The sequence below is a fragment of the Pholis gunnellus genome (genome assembly GCF_910591455.1).
Source record: "Pholis gunnellus genome assembly, chromosome: 14".
Taxonomy (NCBI): domain Eukaryota; kingdom Metazoa; phylum Chordata; class Actinopteri; order Perciformes; family Pholidae; genus Pholis; species Pholis gunnellus.
The window spans coordinates 98,445-121,600 of record NC_136541.1 but is presented as its reverse complement, the minus strand read 5'-3'; the positions used below and the strand labels follow the sequence as shown (position 1 = coordinate 121,600).

The 23,156-nt window shown below is 42.3% G+C and overlaps 1 protein-coding gene across 1 annotated transcript; it reads left to right on the top strand.

The window, feature by feature from the left end:
• Window positions 1–1,472: 1,472 nt before the first annotated feature.
• On the top strand, window positions 1,473–21,937 carry LOC306705980 (cadherin-7-like; the record flags this gene model as incomplete). The annotated part of the gene is made up of 11 exons (XM_079172892.1): window positions 1,473–1,721; window positions 5,778–6,072; window positions 8,162–8,281; window positions 11,538–11,705; window positions 15,718–15,905; window positions 16,832–17,082; window positions 17,166–17,302; window positions 17,647–17,768; window positions 19,881–19,998; window positions 20,207–20,458; window positions 21,408–21,937. 11 exons carry the CDS (start codon window positions 1,473–1,475, stop codon window positions 21,935–21,937), a joined length of 2,430 nt encoding a protein of 809 aa, XP_079029018.1.
• Window positions 21,938–23,156: the final 1,219 nt, after the last annotated feature.

The window sequence follows — 23,156 nt, the reverse complement described above, 5'->3', positions numbered from 1 at the left end:
CACATGTCTGTCAGTCACCTGTCCAGGTGTTTCAACAGCTTCACTCAACATATCCAGCAGGTTTGGTGACGTTTGGACAAACTGTCACTGATTTATGGACAGATTTGCACCAGGTTCAGAATCAGGTCCATCTGGTCCCACAACACCAGGTTCAGAATCAGGTCCATCTGGTCCCGCACCACCAGGTTCAGTTACTGACATAGACTGACACAGACTCTGAGTCCATGGCCGGAACAGATTCCGGATCAGATCCCAGAGCAGATCCCGGTGCTGGTCTCATCTGACCCCGGCTTTACCTTCTTTTCTTTTTTTCACATTTTCAATCCATTTTAATACATTTACAAATGTTATACAAAAGTGTAGTTCGTATGAATTAATAATGTGTTTTGAATCAAAGTGTTTTTTTATGTTGTAGTGACGAGGCTGATGAACAGACCCCCCCCCCCCCCCGTGGGGGAACAGGGTCTTTGTAGCAGCAGGACTCCAGCAGAGAGTTCTCTCTGTTTCCTCCTCTCGGAGCTGCTGCTGGAGTTCTTCTTCCTTTAAGTAATCTGAGCTGATTACTGATCAATAATCATAATAATCAGAGAAGCTGCAGATCAACAGGACACAGATCAGCTGGACGGTAAGACTGTTTTTCAGTTTGTTCAGATTTAAATGTTGTAATAGTTACAGAAGAGGTTTTAATAAAATAAACTACAATCAGATTCACATGTTTGTCCCACAGTGAACACTGTATATTATTATATTTATATATAATAAATATTATTACTTTGGGATATTGAAAGTAAAAAAAAATCAATTTTAAAGCAAAACAGAAAATCCTGCAAAAGAGAAATAATCCTGTTTTTCACAATAATCCTGTTTTTTAGTGGATGATTTTCACAAGAAGAACTGCTCAGTTTGTTTATCTTCAGAATGAAAATGGTTTTTGATACCATTTATAATGCTATTAATTATTTTCTGCAAATTAAATCAAAGATTCAGGGTCCCTATTAAATATCATCTCATATATATTTACATAATTTAAGATTATAGTATAACTATATAATTATATAGGTAATTATATATATATGGATATTTCAATTTCAATTTCAATTTCATTTTATTTTTATTAAAAGTTGTATGCTGTATAAGGAGGTGAATATAACTTGTTTTGACACTGTTTACAGTAAAATAACTATTTCTCTTTTTTTCTTCCTTTTGTTCTAAAGGATCAACTCCTCCTTTATCACCTCCTCTTGTGTCCTCCACCATTGTTCATCTTCCTGGATCTGGACGGTCTCCTGTGTTTATTTAGGAGTATTTTTCCTTCCTCTGATCGGACTCCTTGTTGGACAGTTTGACGTCTGGATGTTGGACAGTTTGAAGTCTCTTTGTTGGACAGTTTGACGTCTCTTCGTTGGACAGTTTGTCGTCTCTTCGTGGGACAGTTTGTCGTCTCTTCATTGCTGTCCGTCTTCTCTGAGATGATGTCTCTCTGGTGTCTGAGCATGCTCAGTGTGATCGTCCTGTCACTGTGGGAGGAGCCAGGCTGTGAGGCGATGACCCTGAACTCCATCCTCCTTCGTCAGGTTTCAGGAAGAGGATGCGATGGAGGACTAAGACGAGGAGCAGCAGCAGGTGTCCACTGCTACCAGAGGATGAGGAGGAGCTGGGTGTGGAACCAGTTCTTTGTCCTGGAGGAGTACACCGGAGATGAGCCGCTGTATGTTGGGAAGGTACAAAAACACTTTGATTTATGTAAATTATACTGACAGATGAATCAGATCTGAGAGTTTAGACTAGGTAAGCTATCAGTTATCTCTGTTAGTTTACCCGGTTATCTCTGATAGTTTACCCGGTTATCTCTGTTAGTTTACCCGGTTATCTCTGATAGTTTACCCGGTTATCTCTGTTAGTTTACCCGGTTATCTCTGTTAGTTTACCCGGTTATCTCTAATAGTTTACCCAGTTATCTCTGATAGTTTACCCGGTTATCTCTGATAGTTTACCTGGTTATCTCTGTTAGTTTACCCAGTTATCTCTGATAGTTAACCTGGTTATCTCTGTTAGTTTACCCAGTTATCTCTAATAGTTTACCCAGTTATCTCTGATAGTTTACCCAGTTATCTCTGATAGTTTACCTGGTTATCTCTGTTAGTTTACCCAGTTATCTCTGATAGTTTACCTGGTTATCTCTGTTAGTTTACCCAGTTATCTCTAATAGTTTACCCAGTTATCTCTGATAGTTTACCCAGTTATCTCTGTTAGTTTACCCGGTTATCTCTGATAGTTTACCTGGTTATCTCTGTTAGTTTACCCAGTTATCTCTGATAGTTTACCTGGTTATCTCTGATAGTTTACCCAGTTATCTCTGTTAGTTTACCCGGTTATCTCTGTTAGTTTACCCAGTTATCTCTAATAGTTTACCCAGTTATCTCTGATAGTTTACCCAGTTATCTCTGATAGTTTCCTGGTTATCTCTGATAGTTTACCTGGTTATCTCTGATAGTTTACCCGGTTATCTCTGATAGTTTACCCAGTTATCTCTGTTAGTTTACCCAGTTATCTCTGTTAGTTTACCCAGTTATCTCTAATAGTTTACCCAGTTATCTCTGATAGTTTACCTGGTTATCTCTGTTAGTTTACCTGGTTATCTCTGATAGTTTACCCGGTTATCTCTGATAGTTTACCTGGTTATCTCTGATAGTTTACCTGGTTATCTCTGTTAGTTTACCCGGTTATCTCTGTTAGTTTACCCGGTTATCTCTAATAGTTTACCCAGTTATCTCTGATAGTTTACCCAGTTATCTCTGTTAGTTTACCCGGTTATCTCTGATAGTTTACCCGGTTATCTCTGTTAGTTTACCCGGTTATCTCTGTTAGTTTACCCGGTTATCTCTAATAGTTTACCCAGTTATCTCTGATAGTTTACCCGGTTATCTCTGATAGTTTACCTGGTTATCTCTGTTAGTTTACCCAGTTATCTCTGATAGTTTACCTGGTTATCTCTGTTAGTTTACCCAGTTATCTCTAATAGTTTACCCAGTTATCTCTGATAGTTTACCCAGTTATCTCTGTTAGTTTACCCAGTTATCTCTAATAGTTTACCCAGTTATCTCTGATAGTTTACCCAGTTATCTCTGATAGTTTCCTGGTTATCTCTGATAGTTTACCTGGTTATCTCTGATAGTTTACCTGGTTATCTCTGATAGTTTACCCAGTTATCGCTGTTAGTTTACCCAGTTATCTCTGTTAGTTTACCCAGTTATCTCTAATAGTTTACCCAGTTATCTCTGATAGTTTACCTGGTTATCTCTGATAGTTTACCCGGTTATCTCTGATAGTTTACCTGGTTATCTCTGATAGTTTACCCAGTTATCTCTGTTAGTTTACCCAGTTATCTCTGTTAGTTTACCCAGTTATCTCTAATAGTTTACCCAGTTATCTCTGATAGTTTACCTGGTTATCTCTGTTAGTTTACCTGGTTATCTCTGATAGTTTACCCGGTTATCTCTGATAGTTTACCTGGTTATCTCTGATAGTTTACCCGGTTATCTCTGATAGTTTACCTGGTTATCTCTGTTAGTTTACCTGGTTATCTCTGATAGTTTACCTGGTTATCTCTGATAGTTTACCCGGTTATCTCTAATAGTTTACCCAGTTATCTCTGTTAGTTTACCCAGTTATCTCTGATAGTTTACCCAGTTATCTCTGATAGTTTACCTGGTTATCTCTGATAGTTTACCCGGTTATCTCTGTTAGTTTACCCGGTTATCTCTGATAGTTTATCTGGTTATCTCTGATAGTTTACCTGGTTATCTCTAATAGTTTACCCAGTTATCTCTGATAGTTTACCCGGTTATCTCTGATAGTTTACCCAGTTATCTCTGTTAGTTTACCCGGTTATCTCTGTTAGTTTACCCAGTTATCTCTGTTAGTTTACCCAGTTATCTCTGTTAGTTTACCCAGTTATCTCTTATAGTTTACCCAGTTATCTCTGATAGTTTACCCGGTTATCTCTGATAGTTTACCTGGTTATCTCTGATAGTTTACCTGGTTATCTCTGATAGTTTACCCAGTTATCTCTGTGAGTTTACCCAGTTATCTCTGTTAGTTTACCCAGTTATCTCTAATAGTTTACCCAGTTATCTCTGATAGTTTACCTGGTTTTCTCTGTTATTTTACCTGGTTATCTCTGATAGTTTACCCGGTTATCTCTGATAGTTTACCTGGTTATCTCTGATAGTTTACCTGGTTATCTCTGATAGTTTACCCAGTTATCTCTGATAGTTTACCCAGTTATCTCTGTTAGTTTACCCGGTTATCTCTGATAGTTTACCTGGTTATCTCTGTTAGTTTACCTGGTTATCTCTGATAGTTTACCCGGTTATCTCTGATAGTTTACCCGGTTATCTCTGATAGTTTACCTGGTTATCTCTGATAGTTTACCCGGTTATCTCTGATAGTTTACCTGGTTATCTCTGTTAGTTTACCTGGTTATCTCTGATAGTTTACCTGGTTATCTCTGATAGTTTACCCGGTTATCTCTAATAGTTTACCCAGTTATCTCTGTTAGTTTACCCAGTTATCTCTGATAGTTTACCCAGTTATCTCTGATAGTTTACCCGGTTATCTCTGATAGTTTACCTGGTTATCTCTGTTAGTTTACCCGGTTATCTCTGATAGTTTACCTGGTTATCTCTGATAGTTTACCCGGTTATCTCTGATAGTTTACCTGGTTATCTCTGTTAGTTTACCTGGTTATCTCTGATAGTTTACCTGGTTATCTCTGTTAGTTTACCTGGTTATCTCTGATAGTTTACCCGGTTATCTCTGATAGTTTACCCGGTTATCTCTGATAGTTTACCTGGTTATCTCTGATAGTTTACCTGGTTATCTCTGATAGTTTACCTGGTTATCTCTGTTAGTTTACCTGGTTATCTCTGATAGTTTACCTGGTTATCTCTGTTAGTTTACCTGGTTATCTCTGATAGTTTACCCGGTTATCTCTGATAGTTTACCCGGTTATCTCTGATAGTTTACCTGGTTATCTCTGATAGTTTACCCGGTTATCTCTGATAGTTTACCTGGTTATCTCTGTTAGTTTACCTGGTTATCTCTGATAGTTTACCTGGTTATCTCTGATAGTTTACCCGGTTATCTCTAATAGTTTACCCAGTTATCTCTGTTAGTTTACCCAGTTATCTCTGATAGTTTACCCAGTTATCTCTGATAGTTTACCCGGTTATCTCTGATAGTTTACCTGGTTATCTCTGTTAGTTTACCCGGTTATCTCTGATAGTTTACCTGGTTATCTCTGATAGTTTACCCGGTTATCTCTGATAGTTTACCCGGTTATCTCTGATAGTTTACCCGGTTATCTCTGATAGCTTACCCGGTTATCTCTGATAGTTTACCTGGTTATCTCTGATAGTTTACCCGGTTATCTCTGTTAGTTTACCCGGTTATCTCTGTTAGTTTACTCAGTTATCTCTGATAGTTTACCCGGTTATCTCTGATAGTTTACCCGGTTATCTCTGATAGTTTACCTGGTTATCTCTGTTAGTTTACCCGGTTATCTCTGTTAGTTTACCCGGTTATCTCTGTTAGTTTACTCAGTTATCTCTGATAGTTTACCCGGTTATCTCTGTTAGTTTACCCGGTTATCTCTGTTAGTTTACTCAGTTATCTCTGATAGTTTACCTGGTTATCTCTCATAGTTTACCTGGTTTTCTCTGATTGTTTACCGTGTTGTTGTTGACCATTTCCGTGGTTGCCTCTGGTCCCTGCAGATCCACTCTGACATGGATAAAGGTGATGGTCAGGTGAGGTACGTCCTGAATGGTGAAGGAGCGAAGTCAATTTTCACCATCGATGAGAACACAGGAGACATTCATGCCACCAAGAGGCTGGACCGGGAACAGCAGGCGTACTACACCCTGAGAGCTCAAGCTCGAGACCAAAATACCAACCTGCCCGTCGAACCTGAGTCCCAGTTCATCATCAAAGTCCAGGACATCAATGACAACGAACCCAAGTTCCTGGATGGACCATACACCGCCAGGGTGGCTGAGAGGTCTCCAGTAGGTGAGTCTGAACACCTGCAGACTAAATGAGGGGTTTAGTTTAGCAAAGAGTACCTGTTGACACTGATCTCGGACTTCATCAGCTGAGAATATAAGAAAGTGATCAGGCACTCCACTTGTCCCAATATAAACTGATCCGTAATGGAGGGGAAAGGAAACAGGAACAGAAACCATTCTCTAGAAGCTCTTACATGATGCAAATATATTCAATTACATGTATTCAGGTATAGCAGTTAAGTACAACAGGTTTATCCACCTTTAAACTTCTACTTTTATTATATTGTTTGTAAAATAGCATCAGTAAATAAGTTCATATTATCTCCACAATAATGCATCATTAATGATGTTCCAATAATATAGTATTAAATAGTGTAGTAACATTCACAGTTTTATACATTATATTATAACGTTATTTGAATGAACCATAAACACTTACCAATAACCTTGTTTATATGTTTTACATTATGCATGTTCAATATATTTGGGATTTGTGGATTTCTGTTCATGCCATTTTTTATTCTTGCACCTTTATTGAGGTTTTGTCTTTACATTTGCACTTGTCCCTACTTTGTACTGCAACTGCTGTTTCCCTCTGGAGAGGTTCTATCTATTAATAATAGATTTATCTTTAAATAATAACCTGTTAGTTTTTATTTATTTTATTTTTCTCAGATGGACATTTTTATTGCTTCTCATATTTCTTGTTGTCATATCTAATGGAAATGTGGACTACATACATCATTGATCAGGCAGAACCTGTGTTTTCCCTCTCAGTAGAGATTTGATGAGTCGACTCAACATCTGTGAGTCCGACTGCAGAAGCTTCAATAAAATGTACAGAAAGACAAACGTTGACTTTATGCTTTATTCAACAGAAATTGCCACCACACATATTTATCGTATTATATTTTATATATCTTTATATATATACTATATATTTTCCTTCTTTCATGGAGCAAAGCCTTTCGCACGACTGTACTTGTATATGTATATATATATATGTATGTGTGTGTATATATATATATATATATATATATATATATTGTATAACCGGAGTGACAATAAACATTTTGAATCTATCTTATCTTAGATTTTTCATTCTCACACTTTTACTTCAGTTCCACTTTGACTTTATCATTCTTATGTTGCAGTTTTGCTACGTTCAGTTCACTGAATGATGTGAATTCGTCCTCCACCTCTGATTAAGCGTTACAAACTGAAAAATATTGAAATCCACTTTTAGCAAGTAAATATTCTTTATTTCTACTTTTCAACACAAGCTGCTGCATGAGCACCAATAAATGAAAGAATAACTTAAAACCAGTTTCACAGCCTGTGAAGTTGTTTATTTATTTGTATTTTTTCACTTTTAAATGATGAAATCTTTGATTTATTACAAACATTAGTTTTGTTAATTGATGTTTTGGATTTATGTGTGATGAGGTTCGTCCCCATGGAAGACATTTCATGGTATTCAGTAGAAACCAAGGTCATTCACAGTTTTCATGGTGTTTCTTAAGGTCTTGGTGTTATTTTGAAGGACTTTTTGGTGGATTTTTTAAATAATCGAAGCCCTTATATACTACATTTGAATTGGCGCCTAGACAGAAAAACTTGACACACGATACTGAGCTGCATCTCAAATCAATCCTCCGGTTCCCAGCTTTCAGACGACGTATATGAAGTATATGTAGATGGTATTTAATTTCTATGTGACTTGTTGACCTGCTATCGCCCCATAAGACCCCCCCCCCAAAAAAAAAAAGACAAAACACGGGTCAATGTTGAAGAGGGGTGGAATAGAAAGAGTCACAATGAGGAACATTAATCCTGTGACAACAACGCAGCAGACACTGACATGAGAGATAAATACATTTAAGAAAGATTGACTTCTTATTTCTAGTCAATACAGCTAAAATAATTGACTTACTTGAACTTGGAGTAAATTAGCAAAAGTAGAGCTTCTGGAGGACAAAGAGTGCACAGGTCTAAATCCAATGTTTCCATGTTTTTTCATGAGGAAGAGGAGCAGCAGCTGATGAAGAAAAATAAGTCTGACCTCAGTTAAATCATTTTATTTTTCTCTGCAGGTACGTCGGTGGTGACGGTCGTGGCAACAGATGCTGATGATCCCACTTATGGAAACTCTGCCAGAGTGGTTTACAACATCCTGCAGGGTCAGCCATACTTCTCTGTGGAGCCAAAGACAGGTGAGTACAACACCTGAGTACAACACCTGAGTACAACACCTGAGTACAACACCTGAACACAACACCTGAGTACAACACCTGAGTACACCTGAACAAAACACCTGAGTACAACACCTGAGTACAACACCTGAGTACAACACCTGAACACAACACCTGAGTACAACACCTGAACACAACACCTGAGCACAACACCTGAACACAACACCTGAGTACAACACCTGAACACAACACCTGAGCACAACACCTGAACACAACACCTGAGCACAACACCTGAACACAACACCTGAGTACAACACCTGAACACAACACCTGAGTACAACACCTGAACACAACACCTGAGCACAACACCTGAGTACACCTGAACACAACACCTGAGTACAACACCTGAACACAACACCTGAGTACAACACCTGAACACAACACCTGAGCACAACACCTGAGCACAATACCTGAGTACAACACCTGAGCACAACACCTGAGTAAAACACCTGAGTACAACACCTGAACACAACACCTGAGTACAACACCTGAGCACAACACCTGAGTACAACACCTGAGTACAACACCTGAACACAACACCTGAGTACAACACCTGAACACAACACCTGAGTACAACACCTGAACACAACACCTGAGTACAACACCTGAACACAACACCTGAGCACAACACCTGAGTACAACACCTGAACACAACACCTGAGTACAACACCTGAACACAACACCTGAGTACAACACCTGAACACAATACCTGAGTACAACACCTGAACACAACACCTGAACACAACACCTGAGTACAACACCTGAACACAATACCTGAGCACAACACCTGAGTACAACACCTGAGTACACCTGAACACAACACCTGAGTACAACACCTGAACACAACACCTGAGTACAACACCTGAGTACAACACCTGAACACAACACCTGAGTACAACACCTGAACACAACACCTGAGTACAACACCTGAACACAACACCTGAGTACAACACCTGAACACAACACCTGAGTACAACACCTGAACACAACACCTGAGCACAACACCTGAGCACAATACCTGAGTACAACACCTGAGCACAACACCTGAGTACAACACCTGAGTACAACACCTGAACACAACACCTGAGTACAACACCTGAACACAACACCTGAGTACAACACCTGAACACAACACCTGAGTACAACACCTGAACACAACACCTGAGCACAACACCCGAGTACAACACCTGAACACAACACCTGAGTACAACACCTGAACACAACACCTGAGTACAACACCTGAACACAACACCTGAGTACAACACCTGAACACAACACCTGAGTACAACACCTGAACACAACACCTGAGTACAACACCTGAACACAACACCTGAGCACAACACCTGAGTACAACACCTGAACACAACACCTGAGTACAACACCTGAACACAACACCTGAGTACAACACCTGAACACAATACCTGAGTACAACACCTGAACACAACACCTGAACACAACACCTGAGTACAACACCTGAACACAATACCTGAGCACAACACCTGAGTACAACACCTGAGTACACCTGAACACAACACCTGAGTACAACACCTGAACACAACACCTGAGTACAACACCTGAGTACAACACCTGAACACAACACCTGAGTACAACACCTGAACACAACACCTGAGTACAACACCTGAACACAACACCTGAGTACAACACCTGAACACAACACCTGAGTACAACACCTGAACACAACACCTGAGCACAACACCTGAGCACAATACCTGAGTACAACACCTGAGCACAACACCTGAGTACAACACCTGAGTACAACACCTGAACACAACACCTGAGTACAACACCTGAACACAACACCTGAGTACAACACCTGAACACAACACCTGAGTACAACACCTGAACACAACACCTGAGCACAACACCCGAGTACAACACCTGAACACAACACCTGAGTACAACACCTGAACACAACACCTGAGTACAACACCTGAACACAACACCTGAGTACAACACCTGAACACAATACCTGAGCACAACACCTGAGTACAACACCTGAGTACACCTGAACACAACACCTGAGTACAACACCTGAACACAACACCTGAGTACAACACCTGAACACAACACCTGAGTACAACACCTGAGCACAATACCTGAGTACAACACCTGAGCACAACACCTGAGTACAACACCTGAGTACAACACCTGAACACAACACCTGAGTACAACACCTGAACACAACACCTGAGTACAACACCTGAACACAACACCTGAGTACAACACCTGAACACAACACCTGAGCACAACACCTGAGTACAACACCTGAACACAACACCTGAGTACAACACCTGAACACAACACCTGAGTACAACACCTGAACACAATACCTGAGTACAACACCTGAACACAACACCTGAGTACAACACCTGAACACAACACCTGAGTACAACACCTGAACACAATACCTGAGCACAACACCTGAGTACAACACCTGAGTACACCTGAACACAACACCTGAGTACAACACCTGAGTACAACACCTGAGTACAACACCTGAACACAACACCTGAGTACAACACCTGAACACAATACCTGAGTACAACACCTGAACACAACACCTGAGTACAACACCTGAACACAACACCTGAGTACAACACCTGAACACAATACCTGAACACAACACCTGAGTACAACACCTGAACACAACACCTGAGTACAACACCTGAGCACAATACCTGAGTACAACACCTGAGCACAACACCTGAGCACAACACCTGAGTACAACACCTGAACACAACACCTGAACACAACACCTGAGCACAACACCTGAGCACAACACCTGAGCACAACACCTGAGCACAACACCTGAATACAACATCGATCCTCCTAAAGACTCCTGTCTGTCTCTGACTCATGAAGATTACATTTCATCACCCTTTAATACTATACTTTCTATGACACTGATTATTGAAGACTGATGAATGTAGGTAACTTTAATTATGAATAGAAACACAAACTTTCTGAATTCAAAAGATCTTTAACAAAATAAAGTGATACTGATCTCTTATTGTCTTGTCTGCTGTGTATACTCCCCGACATGAACATGATGCTGAAATATGTTTATGGTTCACAGAGAACTTGTGTGTTGGTGTGTGTGTGTGTATGTATGTATGTATGTATGTATATATATATATATCATGTGTATGTGGACTACCTGACATAAAACATTTATTGAACCAGACTCTCACCGCAGGTGTGGTGCGGACGGCTCTACCTGACATGGACCGGGAGGTGCGAGACCTTTACCTGCTGGTCATCCAGGCCAAAGACATGAAGGGTCAGATGGGAGGTCTGTCAGGAACCACGTCTGTCACGGTGATTCTGACTGACGTCAACGACAACCCGCCTCGCTTCACCCGCAGTGAGTCTGACCTTCACATACGACCTCATAGAGACAGGTGACCCGTTACACCTCCATGTGTCCACACATTGACTTTATGTGGACGACCCACCAACACATATTCATTCAACCTTCTAATAGATTTCTTTAGCCCAACATCACAAACTATCGTCAGAGAGCTTTACAATCCGTACACATACGACATCCTCTAACCTTTGACTCTCTGTACAACCGCGTGTACAACCGTGTATACATGTGTACCTGTGTATAACCGTGTGTACCTGTGTATAACCGCGTGTACCTGTGTATAACCGCGTGTACCTGTGTATAACCGCGTGTACCTGTGTATAACCGCATGTACCTGTGTATAACCGTGTGTACCTGTGTACCTGTGTATAACCGCATGTACCTGTGTATAACCGCGTGTACCTGTGTATAACCGCGTGTACCTGTGTATAACCGTATGTACCTGTGTACCTGTGTATAACCGCGTGTACCTGTGTATAACCGCGTGTACCTGTGTATAACCGCGTGTACCCGTGTATAACCGCGTGTACCCGCGTATAACCGCGTGTACCTGTGTATAACCGCGTGTACCTGTGTATAACCGTGTGTACCTGTGTGTACCTGTGTATAACTGTGTGTACCTGTGTACCTGTGTATAACCGTGTGTACCTGTGTGTACCTGTGTATAACCGCGTGTACCTGTGTACCTGTGTATAACCGCATGTACCTGTGTATAACCGCGTGTACCTGTGTATAACCGCGTGTACCTGTGTATAACCGCGTGTACCTGTGTATAACCGCGTGTACCTGTGTATAACCGTGTGTACCTGTGTGTACCTGTGTATAACTGTGTGTACCTGTGTACAACCGTGTGTACCTGTGTGTACCTGTGTACCTGTGTATAACCGCGTGTACCTGTGTATAACCGTGTGTACCTGTGTACCTGTGTATAACCGCATGTACCTGTGTATAACCGCGTGTACCTGTGTATAACCGTGTGTACCTGTGTACAACCGCGTGTACCTGTGTATAACCGCGTGTACCTGTGTATAACCGCGTGTACCTGTGTATAACCGCGTGTACCTGTGTATAACCGTATGTACCTGTGTACCTGTGTATGACCGCGTGTACCTGTGTATAACCGCGTGTACCTGTGTATAACCGCGTGTACCTGTGTATAACCGCGTGTACCTGTGTGTACCTGTGTATAACTGTGTGTACCTGTGTATAACCGCGTGTACCTGTGTATAACCGCGTGTACCTGTGTATAACCGTGTGTACCTGTGTATAACTGTGTGTACCTGTGTACCCGTGTATAACCGCGTGTACCTGTGTATAACCGCGTGTACCTGTGTATAACCGCGTGTACCTGTGTATAACCGTGTGTACCTGTGTGTACCTGTGTATAACTGTGTGTACCTGTGTACCTGTGTATAACCGTGTGTACCTGTGTGTACCTGTGTATAACCGCGTGTACCTGTGTACCTGTGTATAACCGCATGTACCTGTGTATAACCGCGTGTACCTGTGTATAACCGCGTGTACCTGTGTATAACCGCGTGTACCTGTGTATAACCGCGTGTACCTGTGTATAACCGTGTGTACCTGTGTGTACCTGTGTATAACTGTGTGTACCTGTGTACAACCGTGTGTACCTGTGTGTACCTGTGTACCTGTGTATAACCGCGTGTACCTGTGTATAACCGTGTGTACCTGTGTACCTGTGTATAACCGCATGTACCTGTGTATAACCGCGTGTACCTGTGTATAACCGTGTGTACCTGTGTACAACCGCGTGTACCTGTGTATAACCGCGTGTACCTGTGTATAACCGCGTGTACCTGTGTATAACCGCGTGTACCTGTGTATAACCGCGTGTACCTGTGTATAACCGTATGTACCTGTGTACCTGTGTATGACCGCGTGTACCTGTGTATAACCGCGTGTACCTGTGTATAACCGCGTGTACCTGTGTGTACCTGTGTATAACTGTGTGTACCTGTGTATAACCGCGTGTACCTGTGTATAACCGCGTGTACCTGTGTATAACCGTGTGTACCTGTGTATAACTGTGTGTACCTGTGTACCTGTGTATAACCGTGTGTACCTGTGTGTACCTGTGTACCTGTGTATAACCGCGTGTACCTGTGTATAACCGTGTGTACCTGTGTACCTGTGTATAACCGCATGTACCTGTGTATAACCGTGTGTACCTGTGTATAACCTCGTGTACCTGTGTATAACCGTGTGTACCTGTGTACCTGTGTACCTGTGTATAACCGCGTGTACCTGTGTATAACCGCGTGTACCTGTGTACCACCGCGTGTACCTGTGTATAACCGCGTGTACCTGTGTATAACCGCGTGTACCTGTGTATAACCGTGTGTACCTGTGTACCTGTGTATAACCGCGTGTACCTGTGTACCACCGCGTGTACCTGTGTATAACCGCGTGTACCTGTGTATAACCGCGTGTACCTGTGTATAACCGTGTGTACCTGTGTACCTGTGTATAACCGCGTGTACCTGTGTACCACCGCGTGTACCTGTGTATAACCGCGTGTACCTGTGTATAACCGCGTGTACCTGTGTATAACCGTGTGTACCTGTGTACCTGTGTATAACCGCGTGTACCTGTGTATAACCGCGTGTACCTGTGTATAACCGTATGTACCTGTGTACCTGTGTATAACCGTGTGTACCTGTGTATAACCGTGTGTACCTGTGTACCTGTGTATAACTGCGTGTACCTGTGTGTAACCGCGTGTACCTGTGTATAACCGTATGTACCTGTGTACCTGTGTATAACCGCGTGTACCTGTGTATAGCCGCGTGTACCTGTGTATAACCGCGTGTACCTGTGTACAACCGTGTGTACCTGTGTGTACCTGTGTATAACTGTGTGTAACTGTGTACCTGTGTATAACCGTGTGTACCTGTGTGTACCTGTGTACCTGTGCACCTGTGTATAACCGCGTGTACCTGTGTATAACCGTGTGTACCTGTGTACCTGTGTATAACCGCGTGTACCTGTGTATAACCGCGTGTACCTGTGTATAACCGCATGTACCTGTGTATAACCGCATGTACCTGTGTATAACCGCGTGTACCTGTGTACCTGTGTATAACCGCATGTACCTGTGTATAACCGCCTGTACCTGTGTATAACCGTATGTACCTGTGTACCTGTGTATAACCGCGTGTACCTGTGTATAACCGCGTGTACCTGTGTATAACCGTGTATAACTGTGTGTATAACCATGTATAACTGTGTGTACCTCTGTATAACTGTGTGTATAACCGTGTGTACCTGTTTATAACTGTGTGTATAACCGTGTATAACTGTGTGTATAACCGTGTATAACCGTGTGTACCTGTGTATAACCGTGTGTACCTGTGTATAACCGTGTATAACTGCGTGTATAACCGTGTGTACCTGTGTATAACCCTGTGTACCTGTGTATAACCGTGTGTACCTGTGTATAACCCTGTGTACCTGTGTATAACCGTGTATAACTGTGTGTATAACCGTGTATAACTGTGTGTACCTCTGTATAACTGTGTGTATAACCGTGTGTACCTGTTTATAACTGTGTGTATAACCATGTATAACTGTGTGTATAACCGTGTATAACCGTGTGTACCTGTGTATAACCGTGTGTACCTGTGTATAACCGTGTATAACTGCGTGTATAACCGTGTGTACCTGTGTATAACCGTGTGTACCTGTGTATAACCGTGTGTACCTGTGTATAACCCTGTGTACCTGTGTATAACCGTGTGTACCTGTGTATAACTGTGTGTATAACCGTGTATAACTGTGTGTATAACCGTGTATAACTGTGTGTACCTGTGTATAACCGTGTATAACTGTGTATAACCGTGTATAACTGTGTGTATAACCGTGTATAACCGTGTATAACTGTGTGTATAACCGTGTGTACCTGTGTATAACTGTGTGTATAACCGTGTGTACCTGTGTATAACCGTGTGTACCTGTGTACCTGTGTGTACCTGTGTCCCTACAGAGAGCTACCAGTTCAGTGTTCCAGAGTCGGTTCTGGTTTCCACGGTGATCGCTAAGATCAAAGCTCTGGATCTGGATGTTGGTCCAAACGCTGAGATGGACTACAGGATCCTGGATGGAGATGGACTGGGAACCTTCAGGATCATCACTGATCCAAACACACAGGAAGGACTGGTCACACTGCACAAGGTACATGTGTATCGGGGTCAAAACCGGGTCAGTCAAAAAGGTGTTCAAATCCAATAAGGGACAGGCAACAATCCAAGGTCGAGAAAACAGGCAGATCAGAACAATACTATATATATATATATATATATATAATGCTGGAGAGCTTGGCAGAGACACACAAGACAATCTGGCAGGGAACAAGTGCAAATGAGTGGACCTAAATGGTGAGGGACTAATGAGGGAATGGCTGCAGGTGAGATGGGCGTGGAGGACCAGGTGAAGGGAACGAGTGATGACAGGGTGTGAGTGGCAGGACCTGAAATCACAGGAGAGTTATAAACAGGCAGGATGAAAACAATCTAATCTGAAGGGGAATTTGTGACAATGATACTAGTTTCCTTATAGAAAGTACTGGTTCTCTTGTATGATGTACTGGTCTCCTCGTTGGAGTACTGTGTTCCTGGGAGAAGGTATTAGCCACATTATAGAAGGTACTGGTTTCCTTGTAGCAGGTACTGGGCATGTTGCAGAAGTGACTGGTCACCAGTGTCTCAAATGTCTGCTTCTTTTTAAGGATGATTGTTCTTATTTTGGTGTGTTGTGATTTTAACAACTGACCCTCTGAGTCCATCTCTCAGACCATCAGCAGTTCTAAACTCTGCGTATGTTCGATCATTAGTCGGCACTGAACTGCAGCAGTTTCCTGGATTACTTTGTGTTTTCTGTGACAGTGGAGAGTCCCCTTATAAGCACTGTTGGTTTTACATTTAGATTTATGTCAGGGATGCATGGTTAAGAATCTTTAGACATATTTTAGCTATTTAAGTCCTTTTAAATCACACTTCAAGAACTCAACGTGAGACTGTTTTATCTCCACACGTTGAGTCATGATGTCGACACAATCAGCCTGAAATAGAAATCTACAAGCATTATTCTTTTCCCTCCAGACTCTGGATTATGAGACCAAGTCGAGCTTCACGGTGTGCGTTGAAGTGTCCAATCGTTACGTGGACAATCGTTTCCTGTCGATGACTCCGTTCAGCGACGTGGTGACGATTCGACTGCTGGTGGAGAACGTAGACGAGCCTCCGGTCTTTTCTTCCGTCAGTCAGATGGTGGTCTCAGAGGCGGCTGCAGTGGGAACTGATGTGGGATCAGTTTCAGCTCACGACCCCGACACCACAAACAGCCCCGTCACGTATGAAACATCAACGCTTTTACAAGAACCAGAACCAGACAGTAGTGCTGATGTTTTAATATTTTAAAACTGTGTGTCTGCAGGTACTTTATAGACAGGAAGTCAGATGTGGAGCGGTACTTTAATATTGACAGCAATTCAGGTGTCATCACGACAGCCAGACCTCTGGACCGAGAGACCTTCGCTCTTCACAACATCACCATCTTCGCCACAGAGAGCTGTAAATCTTCATGCTAAGCTAAGCTAGCTGTTCCCCCTGGTTCCAGTCTTCATAATAAGCTAAGCTAGCTGTTCACCCCTGGTTCCAGTCTTCATGCTAAGATAACCTAGCTGTTCCCCCCTGGTTCCAGTCTTCATGCTAAGCTAACCTAGCTGTTCCCCCCTGGTTCCAGTCTTCATGCTAAGCTAAGCTAGCTGTTCCCCCCTGGTTCCAGTCTTCATGCTAAGCTAACCTAGCTGTTCCCCGCTGGTTCCAGTCTTCATGCTAAGATAAGCTAACCAGTTGCTAGCTGTAGCTTCATGTGTATGTGGACTACCTGACAGGTGTGTCTCTGTGTGTGTCAGTGGATCGGTCTCAAGTGGGGAAAACTATGGTTCTGGTCTCTGTGATGGACGTTAATGACAACGCTCCGAGCTTCGCCATCGAGTACGAAACATTCGTCTGTGAGAACGCCAAACCTGGGCAGGTAGGAATGTTCACCTGCTGCTGTGTTTATAACTGATGTCAAAGAATAACACTGATTGTTTTCCTTCACTTCGCACGGAGACAGGAACAGCTGGTTTTTAAATAAACATACATTGAACACGTAGTCTTTAGTTCTCAAAAAGAGAATAAAAGACTACGTGTTCAAGGTAGATTTATATATCCATATGTATATATATATATATATATATACATATACAGTATATATATATATATGTACTGTTGTCTGTGCACTTTATTTTAAATTCTTCTATATTCTATTGTAAATTTTAATATGTTTCTATTTCTTGCACTGTTGATTGTTGTTGTTTAATGTTCTGCACCTCCCGCCATGACAAATTCCTTGTATGTGAAACATACATTGGCAATAAACGGTTCTGATTCTGATTCTATACATGTGTGTGTATGTTAAGGACAGAGTAGAATATCATGTGTTTGACCTGAATCTTTTATAATAACATATGTAAATACAGTTTCTCAGGGACGGGTTTCAGCTCTGGTATTTTCATGTATTATTATTATTGATCTGTATATTTCTGATACGCTTTAGCTCCCTGCTCTTGATATTTTAGGTTAAAGTATTTCTTTACTGGAGCCTCAGTAATTATACAGAACAGAGTGAACAAATGATGCTCAACTCTTCTTTGTTTACTGTTAAACTTATAAGCGTAAAAATAAGTTAACGTTGCTGCGGATGTTTCACTGCCTCAGTGCCTTCTGACCTTCGACCTTCAGATAAATAGTTATTTCTGTTGAAAGTGTTGGATCGTCTCTGAAATCTGTTTTAATCTGTTTCTGATCTTCATCCAAATGTTCCATCACTGTTCAACTAATCTTTATCCTGAGGACCCCCGAGGTCGTCCCAGACCAGATTAGAGGTCGCGTTAACCAAATATTTTCCATCGACGGAATTTTTTGTATTCAATGGCGGAAAAATGTGAAGGCCGTCCATCATGTTGATGGACTAGAGACCTTGAGTACGGGTCACTGAGCTCATCACCGATGCAGAAGGAGCTCATGATGCACGATTTTCAGAGTTGAATCAAGTGTTTGGAGGATCAGGTTCCTGGAGTCTGGTGAGTCTCCAGTCTGGCAGCAGAGGTTCAGCCTTCAGAAGGAAATAGAAATGACCACGAGAGGAAATATGGGAAAAAATCATTCATCTGCTTTGTGTGTGTTGACATGAAAAGTGACCGTACGTGTCTGTTTAAATATACAATCTCTAATGACAGGTAATAATAGATTATAAAGTCTAACGCAACCACTGGACCAGATATATGAGACGGGAGTCCTGATCAGCGGCCTGAACCACCACAGATGACTTTTAATGAGCTCCCTCTGAATGTCTCTAAGGAGTCCAGACTCCCTACGAAGCCAGATCTTTTCAGCTGTTTGTATCCTAGATGGACTGGTGGATTCAGAGCTTCACCTTCTTGATCAACCGTCCGGTCTAGGTCTGTAAACTACAATTAGCCTACAGATCTAACAGGAAGTCACTGTTTCTTTGACTTCCTGTTTATGCTTTTAAGGCGGCTGAAAACTGTCCGAGTTGACCTCAGTTTTTTGTCAACACCTCCTGAAGATGATGATGATGAAGAAGATGAGGTCTGATCTGGTCTACTGTCCAGGAGAGAAGCAGCTCATCTAGAATGAGCCTGTTCAGAGTCGTCAGGCTCGTTGGAGTGAGGAGGATGGGATTGGGTCTAAGTGAGGAGGTTGGGATTGGGTCTAAGTGAGGAGGATGGGATTGGGTCTAAGTGAGGAGGTTGGGATTGGGTCTAGCTCATTGCAGTCAAACATTTACAATGGTGGAGGATGAGGTTTTGGGTTCGGCGGTCTGGTTCATCTCAAACAAGCCGACTCTGATGTCAGATGACCGGGATCATTGATGAAACATGTATTGAGAGAGTTTTAGATCATACATGACCCCACGATCTAACAAATAAGACAAATCTTGACTGTGATGGATTTTCTTTCTGTTGCAGAGGCTCCAGATGTCATCTGATTGGTTCAAGTCTGAAACTGTGATGAAGTTAAAACAAACCGTGTCCTTTTGTGCCAGCTGACCTTCTCTTTCATGTGTTTGACCTCTCAGATCATTGAGACTCTGAGCGCTGTGGATCGTGATGAACCAGAGAACGGACATCACTTCCTGTTCTCTGTCACCATAGAGATGAAGGGGAAGCTTAAATTCACCCTGAGAGACAATAAAGGTGCAGTCTCCCATAACGACGTCACTGATCAGGTCTAAGAAACAGAGAGCAGGGACCTGCAGGGATGAATATTTAAAAAAAACAATTATCTGATTTACTATTGTATGATTTTTATAATTAAATCAATATGATGTAATGTTCTAGTTTAAAAAGTCTGTAAATGGGTTGAGTTGATTATTTTAAAGTCTGTCCGCCCTTCTGTCCTCAGACAACACAGCGTCCGTTCTGACTCAAACTGGTTTCCTGCAGCGAGATCAGCTGGTTCACTTCCTGCCGGTGGTGATTTCAGACGGCGGCTCTCCGTCTCTCAGCAGCACCAACACGCTGTCCGTCACCGTCTGCGACTGCGACCACAATGGAAACAGACGTTCCTGCAACCGAGAGGCATCACAGCTAATGGTGATAGGACTCAGCACCGCCGCCACCGCCGCAGTCCTCACCTGTGTCCTCACGCTGCTGGGTAACACCTTAGACATGAGGTCATAGACGTGAGGTCATAGACGTGAGGTCATAGACGTGAGGTCACAGACGTGAAGTCATAGACGTGATGTCATAGACGTGAGGTCATAGACGTGAAGTCATAGACGTGAGGTCATAGACAAGATGTCATAGACGTGAGGTCATAGACGTGAGGTCATAGACGTGAGGTCATAGACGTGACGTCATAGACGTGAGGTCATAGACGTGACGTCATAGACGTGAGGTCATAGACGTGAGGTCATAGACGTGAGGTCATAGACGTGAAGTCATAGACGTGACGTCATAGACGTGAGGTCATAGACGTGAGGTCATAGACGTGAGGTCATAGACGTGACGTCATAGACGTGAGGTCATAGACAAGATGTCATAGACGTGAGGTCATAGACGTGAGGTCATAGACGTGAGGTCATAGACATGAGGTCATAGACAAGATGTCATAGACGTGAGGTCATAGACGTGAGGTCATAGACGTGAGGTCATAGACAAGACGTCATAGACGTGAGGTCATAGACGTGAGGTCATAGACAAGACGTCATAGACGTGAGGTCATAGACGTGAGGTCATAGACGTGAGGTCATAGATGTGAAGTCATAGACGTGACGTCATAGACGTGAGGTCATAGACGTGAGGTCATAGACGTGAGGTCATAGATGTGAAGTCATAGACGTGACGTCATAGACGTGAGGTCATAGACGTGAGGTCATAGACGTGAGGTCATAGACGTGACGTCATAGACGTGACGTCATAGACGTGAGGTCATAGAGAAGAGGTCATCGGGTCAAAAAACTCAACCCCTTTCTCCCAAATCTAATGATGAACTCTTCAGACAGTCGAGAGAGAACAATAATGATCAAGTTAGCACCTAAATATTTCCCACCAGCCACCTACAGGCACCTTTTGATTCACTCGACTCTTTCCTTGCTCCATAGGTGTTGCCATAGTGACAGTTGCCCTGACACACAGGAGGAGGGAGCCAACGATGGAAGATGAGCGTGAAATTCGTGAGAACATCGTTCGTTATGACGATGAAGGTGGAGGGGAGGAGGATACCAAGGCCTTCGACATGTTCGCTCTGAGACACCTCAACAAAACTAAACGAATGTTCCAAGACCGTGACGTCCACCCGCCGGGACTTCTCACCAAAACACCGGAGTACCTGATGGATCAGAACCGGCTGTTCCAGGAGTTCATCAGGGACAGGCTGCAGAAGGAAGACCTCGAACTGACGGCGCCCCCCTACGATTCTCTGCAGACCTACGCCTTCGAGGGCAGCGGGTCAGCCGCCGAGTCACTAAGCTCATTGAACTCGTTGAACTTGTTAAACTCATTCGACTCGTTAGATTCGTTAGACTCATTAGAGCCCGAGCAGAACTACGACTTCCTGAAAGAGTGGGGGCCAAGGTTCAGGAAGCTGGCAGACCTCTACGGACACAATGAGGAAGGTGAGTTTAACTCATAGCCCTCAGACTGCAGCAGCCACAGGGGGCCTAAAGGGACACTTCAACAGGTGTGTCAATGCTACAGGTACTGGTTCAGCTTCCTGTTTATCTCTCTGTGCTGTCTGTATCTTTGTTGTCTGGATATGGATCAGGATTATATGTGGATCAGGATCACAATCCATCTCAGGCCAGCAGTTCTGAAGCCTTGCTCAGAGACGGGAGTGTTTTTTTACCCAGAATGCATTTCTGTGGTTTTGGAGGAAACTGGAGTTACACAGAGCTCAGGACTTAAACCTAAGCATCCTCCCTGATGTCGACCATGTTTGTAGTCCCATCAGAGACAGCAACATTTAAAGCAACGCTGCTTCATTGTGCACTAAAACATCCTTATTAGGACGCATTGTTCTGTTCTGGACAGAAGAATGAAGTTTGTCACTGTGCTGAGACTTTAATGTGACAAACATCAACAACAACAACCCTAAGACACGTCTGTTGATCTCACCTCCACAACTCAAACCACCAGAACACTTCACACACGTCTCAAAGACTGTGACTCATAACACACTAACTTAATAATCACATAGAGCATTTTATCGTACTGACGTCAGTCAGTATTTTATTAATACACCTTTTCACTTCATTGACTCACTAAAGTAAATCTAACAAGAATCAATCACAAACACAGACATTTGCTTTAATCTCCTTTATTTCTATATTCTTGCATAAAGTCATTTATTTGTGAAAAATAAAGATTAGCTCCAGCTCTCCTTCGTCCTCATCATCGTCTTCTTCATCCATGTTTTCACACTAAATCACTGAGAAGCTTTTGGTGTGTTTGGTAACGAGAATAAAAACAATCTGGGTTTGGAGTGATTATTATTTCATTTTATTGTAAATATTCTGCTCAGATTTTTATCAATAGAGTTACTACAAAAATGCATGAAATGTTTTTCACAGTTTGTTCACATTTTAAAATGTGCTTCAGATATAAAGTGTTGTTTTCAGGTTGGTGGAGTTTGAACATCGTGTCTTTGAATATATTTAGTGTGAAAGTAATGAAAACGGATTCAAAGTGTTTCTCTGATGAATGTTAGCAATAAAAATCCATAATAATAAAGTTATTTATGAAAACAAGTTTTCAGTCCTCGAATCACTGAAAGCAACACGTGTGTGTGTGTGTGTGTGTGTGTGTGTGTGTGTGTGTGTGTTATATCTTATATATACCTTGTTTATATCTTT